The 9099-nt window shown below is 46.1% G+C and overlaps 1 protein-coding gene across 1 annotated transcript in view; it reads right to left on the reverse strand.

Moving 5' to 3' along the window:
* The window catches only part of LOC112399128 (testis-specific protein TEX28-like), a 9950-nt gene extending 5009 nt beyond the window's left edge, over positions 1–4941 (reverse strand). Inside the window, 3 exon segments of the mRNA XM_024744109.1 lie at positions 1159–1397; positions 1400–1841; positions 4930–4941. Of these exon segments, the coding sequence (XP_024599877.1) occupies positions 1159–1397; positions 1400–1841; positions 4930–4941 (693 nt within the window).
* Positions 4942–9099: the final 4158 nt, after the last annotated feature.

The raw sequence follows: 9099 nt of genomic DNA on the forward strand, positions 1-9099 counted from the left end.
TCTCAGCAGGAAAAAGGGGACATAGGAGCAACAATAGTTGGACAGACACTGCTATGGACTGAATATTTGTAAACCCCTGCCCCTCATTCACCTGTTAAATTCTAACCCCCACAGGGATGGGATTTGGAGGTGGGGCCCTGGGAAGTGATTAGCCCATGAGGGGGGAGCCCTCATGAATGAGATTACCTCCCTTATAAAAGAGGCCCCAGACGGCTGCCTCATTCTCTTGTGCCATGTGAGAAGATGGCTAGTTGATACAACTAGACAAGAAATCAGTCCATATGAAGAAGAGCTTTATGACTATTATTTATTACTCAGCTGTACAAAGGAACGAAATTGGGTCATTTGTAGATGCGTGGATGGATCTAGAGACTGTCATACAGAGTGAAGGAAGTCAGAAAGAGAGAAACAAATATCGTGTATTAATGCACATATGTGGAACCTAGATAAATGGTACAGATGAACCGGTTTGCAGGGCAGAAATAGAGACACAGACGTAGAGCACAAACATATGGGCACCAAGGTGAGAAAATGGTGGGGGCGGGCGGGGGGTGTGATGAATTGGGAGATCGGGATTGACAAATGTACACTAATATGTATAAAATGGGTAACTCATAAGAACCTGCTGTATAAAAAATAAAATACAATTCAAAATTTCAAAAAGGAAATCACCTGCAAAAGAAATCTGAATTCTCACTGGCTACCTTATTTGACCATGGGTTGAAGCTTCGGAATCCTTAACTGCTCTTGAGGGATTTGTCAAGTGGCGTCAATGTGGGTAGGATTTCTCTGTGAAAACAGGACAATTGATTCCCATCACCACTTCCCCACAAACACACAGATGCTAAAGGGATTGCAGAGTTCTTCCGTGACAGTGCTGGGAATGTGGGCTCATCTCAGCGAATCCCTTCCTGCCTGGTGAAGCTGCTGTAAGGATTATTTAATGCAGAGGAAGGTGTATGGCACCTCTGAGGGCGGCTGGGACCCCAGGAAGTGTCCAGATAGAAATGGAGGGCTTCCCTGGTGGTGCGGTGGTTGAGAGTCCGCCTGCCGATGCAGGGGACACAAGTTCGTGCCCTGGTTCAGGAGGATCCCACGTGCCGCGGAGCCGCTGGGCTCGTGAGCCATGGCCGCTGAGCCAGCGCGTCCGGATCCCACATACCGCTCCTTGAGGCTCTGATAGGACACCTGCAAGCTGAGGTGGAAGGTCTTGCCTTTGATCCGCTCTTCCTTCACCTTCTGCCACAGCAGGGCTCTCAGCTGGGCCCCATGCTTGGTCTCCGAGGACCTCCCCTGCTGCAAGGCTGGGGAGTGACTCTCTGGAGAGAGGTGTTTAACGACATCAAACAGGTCGGTGGATGGGCAGTGTTCCGCACCTGGCTTGGGGGACTCTGAAACAGAGCGTTCTCGCTGGGCTGCTCGCGGTTGTACCCCAGGCTGCTTTCTGCCCTCAGCACTAAGCCCTTGGGCCTGCAGCCCTCCTCCAGCTCCTGCAGCTGCTGGTGACAGCGGTGGAGCCTTCGCTCAATCTGGGCAACGGTGGCAGAGGCACGCTGGTTCACCTTCTCTAAGGCCTGCCAGACGTGGGGGGCCTGCTGCCGGCCAGCTGTGGACACCAGCTTGAGGAAGCCCACAGTGTTCCTGTCCAGACTGGCCTTTTCCACTCTCAGCTGCTCTGAGAGGTACAGGATGCGGTGTTTGACACTGTCCTGTAAGTTCCGGGCCAGCTCCCCATCTGAGAGGCTGGAGGGGCCACTGGGGCCAGCCTTACTGGATGACAGGGATCTGCAGGAGGGAACATTGGAGGGGAAGTTTGCAGTTGGGCTCTTAGTGGATTCCGCCTGCATTGGGAAACAAGAATCACAAAACAGGTACTTCTGTGAGATGCAAATGGTGGGAGAATTAGACACAAATTGCTCCACTCTATAACGGTACTTATGCATATGCGCAAGTACTTCATTTGCAAGATTTGTGCATCTGAGGTGGGCCCGACACAGACTGGACATTCTCCCCTCCTCTTCAGCACTGGCTCCTTGCTCTGTGGGTGTACCTCACTATGACCTCCAGGTGGCTAGCAACCCCCTCCACACCTGCCCTGTCTGTTCTTGGACTTCTCTTCCAAGAATTACCCAACACTGGGTCTCCTTTTATAGAGAACTGTTCTTGTAGAGCATGGAATAAACTCATTTCCATTAATCCATACAGCTTGCTGTATTGCTACTGCCAGATGGATAGAAGAGATAGGCAGGGAGATTTGCATCCTAACAGGTTCATTCCTTCATCTAATCATTCATTCAACACATATTTCCTGAGCGCTTACCATGTGGTACAGAAGCCAGACATATTCCTTGGTCTCACAGAGCTGACAGCCTAGGGTGGACAGTTCTGCTGTAACACAAACAAATGAGTCTCTTGCATGGTGAAGGATGATAGTAAGAGCCTTGGAGATAGAGCCCAGTTCAAATCCCGACTCTACCACTCTTGAGACCTTGAGGAAGTTAATAAACCGCTCAGAGGGTCGGTTTTCTCATCTCTAAAATAAAGATGGACATAGCAGCCTAACTGGAACACAGGAGACCACGGTACAGTGGACAAGGATGAGGTAGGAGAGGTAGGTGAGGCCAAGACAGGTGGAGCCTCTGTTCTGTTTCTACTTTTTAACTAAAAGCACCTTCATGACTGTTTTTTTAATTAATTAATTTACTTGTTTATTTATTTTTGGCTGCGTTGGGTCTTCGCTGCTGTGCGCGGGCTTTCTCTAGTTGGCGGCGAACGGGGGCTACTCTTCATTGCGGTGCGCGGGCTTCTCATTGTCATGGCTTCTCTCGTGGAGCATGGGCTCTTGGTGCGTGGGCTTCAGTAGTTGTGGCACGTGGGCTCAGTAGTTGTGGCTCACGGGCTCTATAGTGCAGGCTCAGTAGTTGTGGTACACAGGCCTAGGTGCTCCGCGGCACATGGGATCTTCCCGGACCAGGGCTCGCACCCGTGTCCCTTGCATTGGCAGGCGGATTCTTAACCACTGCACCACCAGGGAAGCCCTTCATTACTGTTTTCAATCTGAAAATGCTCTCCCAGTGGGAAGCAAGGAGTGATTATAGTGTAATAGATATTTTGGTTCTGTGTATTTTATTCTATGCAAATTATTCCTTGATATTTAAAAAAACATGTGATACCACTATGCACCTAGCAGATTGGCAAAACTTAAACTACAATAAATCTCAGAAAGGACATGGAGCAACAGGAACCCTCAATCACTCCTGGTGGGAGAGTAATTGGTACAAATATTTTGGGAAAGCATTTGGTAATATCATAAAGTTGAAGACATCCATACCGAATGGCCCAGCAGTTGCATTCCTAGATATATCCTTGAAAGACAGGTACAATAACACTTCCACTAACCAACTGCTAGAAGCGCCTTGAAAACATGAATGAGCAAGCATAATGTTGAACAGAAGAAGCCATACTATATATGGTTCTGCTGCTATAAAGTTCAAAAGCAGGCAAAATGAAATGATGTTGTTTAGGGATGCATACACAGGAAGGAAGTAAAGCTGTAAAGAAAAGCATGGGGACTTCCCTGGTGGCACAGTGGTTAAGAATCTGCCTGCCCGTGCTCTGCAATAAGAGAAGCCACCACAATGAGAAGCCTGTGCACTGCAACGAAAAGCAGCCCCCGCTCGCCGCAACTAGAGAAAGCCCGCGGGCAGCGATGAAGACCCAACGCAGCCAAAAATAGATTAATTAACTAATTTTTAAAAAGAAAGAAAAGCATGGGCTTCAGTAGCATAAACATCAATAGTGGTTCCCACTAGAGTGGGAGAAGGGGATGGTGATTGGAGAGACATGAGGAGGCTAGTGTACTTGATCCGAATAGCAATTAAATGTGTGTTTACATTATCATTACTTCCTAAACTAAATGTTGATGTTTTCTGCACCTTTATATGCATATGCCGGATTTCACAATTTTTTTAACATCTTTATTGGAGTATAATTGCTTTACAATGGTGTGTTAGTTTCTGCTTTATAACAAAGTGAATCAGTTATACATATACATATGTTCCCATATCTCTTCCCTCTTGCGTCCCATATTATGTTGAGGAAAGTTCCCTCTATGCCTACTTTCTGCAGGGTTTTTATCATAAATGGGTGTTGAATTTTGTTGAAAGCTTTCTCTGCATGGATTTCACAATTTTTTAAAGTTTTTAAATGTTCAAGGGATGGTTTTAATCACAGATAAGAAATGGCTGGAGAATTAGTAAATTGTAAAACAGAACTAAAGAAAGCATCCAGAATGCAGTACAGAGGCACAAGGAAATATAAAATTTGAATAAAATTGAAAAATAGGAGACACAGAAGATGGAATGAGAACATCTAACAAAAAATCTAACTGCCATGCCTCAGGAATACAGACTAAGGTAACAGCAAGGTTTTAAGAGATAGTCACTAAGAATTTTCCAGGACTGATGACAGACATAAATCCACAAATTCAAGAAGCCCAAGGGACTCCCCTGGTGGTGCAGTGGTTAAGAATCCTCCTGCCAATGCAGGGAACGTGGGTTCGATCCCTGGTCCGGGAAGATCCCACATGCTGCGGAGCAAATAAGCCCGTGTGCCACAACTACTGAGACTGTGTGCTAGAGCGCGTGAGCCACAACTACTGAGGCCTGCATGCCTAGAGCCCGTGCTCCACAACAAGGGAAACCACCGCAATGAGAAGCCCGCATACTGCAACAAAGAGTAGCCCCTGCTTGCCGCAACTAGAGAAAGCCCATGCACAGCAACGAAGTCCCAACACAGCCAAAGATAAATTAATTAATTAATTATTTATTTTAAAAAAGAAGCTCAAGAGATCCCAAACAGGATAAAACGGAAATAGATCCACACTTAGACACAGATCTTAGAAGCAGCCAGATTGTAAAAGCTGATTACCTTTAAAACCATGACTTTTAGACTGAAAGCTGCCTTCTCTAAGGCATCAATGAAATCCCGAAGAGTTGAATAATATCTTCAATATGCCGAGAGAATAACTGTCAGAGAGAAAAAAAAAAGGTCACATTCAAAGAATCAGAAGACAGAATGTCTTCAGCCTTTTCAGTGAAGCACTAAGAATTAGAAAACAATGAAGTAATGCCTTCCAAATTTGGGGAAAAAACGATTTCCTCACCTAGAATTCTATAACCAAACTGTCAATTTTTAGGTTAAAGGCGTTTTCTAACATAAAAGAACTCAAATAGTTTACTTCCTCTGCATTCTTTTTCTGGAAGCTACTAGAGAAGACGTGCCACCAAAACCAGAGAGGAACCTATGACAGAGGTAGAGATGGGATTTATGAAACTGGGGCCCCAAGCTAAAAGAAAGGCAAGTGCAATCTCCAGGATGATGGAAGGGGACCCAGGCTGGCAGCTGGGCAGTGGGCCTGGAGGGCAAGTCAAAAGGCTCCAGGAGAGAGTGCTCCAAGTGAATGAAATATGCAGGACATCTTTCAGCAGCTGGAGCAGAGATATAGCCAGTTTGGGGAAGTGCTGACCTATAATAAGTAGTAGAGAACAAGCAACACGGGGTGGGGAGAGACAAGTGTTAACTCTAAGGAAAACAAAACATCAGGAGAGAAAGGAAAAGTCATCAGAGTTGCTGTAGACTTGATAACGTGAACACCAAAGAATAATCTAATGCAGATGATTGTATACTGTACGGGAAGGATGGGGGTGGTGAAAGAGCTACATCATCATCTTTTACTGTAAGAAGTCAATAATTCCCAAAATCTAAAAAATAAAGAAACAGCACTATAAACAATTTATTTACAGAACTAGAGGCAAATGCCAAAAGAAACAGCTAAAAGGGTTGAATGTAGTTGATTCTGGGGAATGGATGGACCACTGTGGGTGGAAGCAAGAGATTGCTATTGTTTAAAAATAAAAAAATGCCAGGTTTTAGTTACAGCATGCAGGATCTTTAGTTGCAGCATGCAGGATCTTTAGTTGCAGCATGCGGGATCTACTTCCCTGACCAAGGATCGAACCCGGGCCCCCTGCATTGGGAGTGAGGAGCCCTGGCCACTGGACCACCAGGGAAGTCCTGTAGAGATCGCTATTTTTTGTAATAAACCTTGTAGAACCATTTAACTCTTTGAACCAGGGGTTGGCAAACTACGGACTGGTTTTGTACAGGTGTGAGCTAAGAATGGTTTCTACGTGTTTAAATGGTTGAAAAAAATCAGAAGAAGGAGGATATTTTGTGGCATGTGAAAATTATATGAGATTCAAATTTCAGTGTCCACAAAGTGTGACTGGCACACAGCCACACTGATTCATTTACATATAGTGTATGGCTACCTTTGTGCCACAACAAAGGTCTAGTTGAGCAGCTACAACAGAGAACATGTGGCATCAAATATTTACTATACGGCCCTTTACGGAAACAGTTCGCTGACCCCTGCTTTAAACAATGTTCATACGTAGCACTGATAAATGAAAGAACTAAGTATTTTTAAAGAAAGTAGTTAATAGGGAAAGTTAAAATTTGCTAATGACTTGTTCTATTGAGGAATTTTATAGATATCATATAAAACTCAAAACTGACAGAAGAATATGTTGGTGAAAAAAAATTCAAGGCAACCAGTAGAAAAAAGCCAGGTAAATAACATCCAAATAATCAAGGGCAGAAAAAAAGGAACTTGATTAATCCAAAAAAGGGAAGGAAAGGAGGAACAAAAAGAAATGAGATATCAGGTTAAGTAGAAAATACAAAATAGGATGGCAATAAGATGTGATTATCAATGGCTGTATACCATGTTCTTGAGAAGACTCAATTCTGTAAATATGTCAGCCTTCTACATATTAACTTATAAATTCAATGAAATAACAGTTTAAAACCCAATGGGAATGTCTTATGAATGTTAGATTAGCTAATTCCAAAATGCAAAAGAATAGCTAAGAAATTTTGGGAACGAAAAATAAATATGGTCTTGGGATACTTGGCTATGTGAATAAAACTAAATTAGAGTGCTACTTTACATCGCATACAATAATAAAGTCGAGACAGAATAGAGAACTAAACATAAATATGAAACTCTAAAGATATCAGAAGGACACAATAGGAAATGTTTTTATAATCTCTCTGTGGAGAACACCTTTTTGAACAAGTCTCAAACCAAAATGCCATAAAGGAAAAGATTTACATATTGTACTACAGTTTAAAATCTTTAAACCTTCTTATGGTGAAGGAAGCATAAAGTTAAGAAGCAACATTTCGGTTTTGGTTCAAACGCTTCTTCTTAAAAATAAAGTATCTCCATTAACATTTTTAAAGAGCAACAGATTAAGAAAAAAAGATTTGCAATTATCTCTAAGAGATAAAAGGCTAATCAACATAATATATAAAGAACTACAAATTAGGAAGCTAAAAACAAATCATCAAACATAAAAACAGCAAAGGGTAGTAATAGACAATTCAGAAAGGATGAACTATGAATACCAGTAAACATATGAAAAATGTGCAACTGCAAGGAAATCAGGCAGACATAAATGATTAAAAAAGATGTTCTCGGGCTTCCCTGATGGCGCAGTGGTTGAGAGTCCGCCTGCCGATGCAGGGGACGCGGGTTCGTGCCCCGGTCCGGGAGGATCCCACATGCCGCGGAGCGGCTGGGCCCGTGAGCCGGCTGGCCGTCCGGAAAGTTCTAGAAAGAGAAAGAAGGTCCGCGCAGAGACGTCACACTGCCTCAGAACGCTCAGGCCGCCTCACTTGCTGTGAAGACCTCCCAACCCCCACTGCCGGGGGCTGGGCTGCTAAGGGGCTGGAGGGAGGCGGCTGCAAAGGGGAAGATTCCAGCGTGGCTTTTTTTATAGTGTGAGGAAGTGCGCAAAACAAACTGCACTATCGTATCAATAACTCTTTTAAAGCGTGTGACTGAATCGGCCCTCCTTTACTACAGTCACCACATAGCGCAACTGTCACACCATCTACTTCCAGAATTTTTTTATCACCCCAAAAGTAGACCTGGTCCTGCGTGTAGGCAGCCCTCTTTGAATTGATAGGATGAGGGCAGATATAAAAGAATTAAATTATTTCGAATAATGTGCAACACACGAATAACAATTGTTCAAAACCCGTGGAGTTGGAGGGCGCGCGGAGGGAGCGGCACGCGTGCGGCCAGCCGACGAGGCTCCGCGCCATTCGCTCCTCAGACGCGGAGGCAGCGGCGCGCGGAGGGAGCGGCGCGCGTGCGGCCAGCTGCGGATGCTTTGCGCCGTTTGCTCCTCAGACGCGGGCGAGATCTCAGCTATGGCTGAACAGGAGGCGGGCGGAGCGATGGCGGAAGAAGCCACGATGGACGAGGACATCTTGCAGGTGCTGCAAGACATGGCCAATCGCCTGCGCCTCCACGCCATCAGGACCCTCTGTGCCTCAGGCTTTCGGTAAGGCGCCGTGGTCGAAGCTCCGGTCGTTGAGCGGCCGGCCCTGCGGCGACGACCGGGGAGACAGTTGAACGGAGCCGTCGGGGGCGGGGTGGGCTTCGTTATTTAGTGGCCCCATTTCAGGCCCTCAGGGCTTCGCAGCCACCCGCAGACTCGTGGCCGCCGCTGGCCACGTACTCAGGTAGCCGGCCCTCACTGGCCCGCGGCCGGCCGACAGTGGCGGCCCAGGGCCTCCGGCCTCTCCTGCTAGCGGAGAGAAGCCGGGATGCGGGCCGGCTGGCGGAGCGCCTGCGTCCGACCGGCTAGAGTGGGAGCGGGAGCGGCCCGGCGTTTTCCGTGTAAGTGGTTGTCCTCGACGCCAGGGTCCCGACCCAGGACGTGGAGTTCCAGGATATAAAGCCTAAAAGAAAGTAATAGGCGAGTAGGAATCGGAGCCAAAGGGGACTGTTGGTTCTGCTGGTATTTTGTCGAGGATGTTTGCGTCAGTATTCGTGAGATGTTAGCCGTTAGCTTTCCCCGAAGGTATCTGTCTGCCTTTAGTATGGAGGCAGTTCTGGCCCCAGCGTGAGTTTCAGTGTGTTCCCTTCAGTTTTTTGGGGAAAGTTGGAGGAGGATTGAGGATTCACCAGTGAGGCCATCAGGTTCAAAGTTGTTTTTTTGTCAGGGGCTTTTCGACTACTGA

This window comes from Neophocaena asiaeorientalis, unplaced genomic scaffold (genome assembly GCF_003031525.2).
Source record: "Neophocaena asiaeorientalis asiaeorientalis breed wild unplaced genomic scaffold, Neophocaena_asiaeorientalis_V1.1 scaffold1508, whole genome shotgun sequence".
Classification (NCBI taxonomy): domain Eukaryota; kingdom Metazoa; phylum Chordata; class Mammalia; order Artiodactyla; family Phocoenidae; genus Neophocaena; species Neophocaena asiaeorientalis.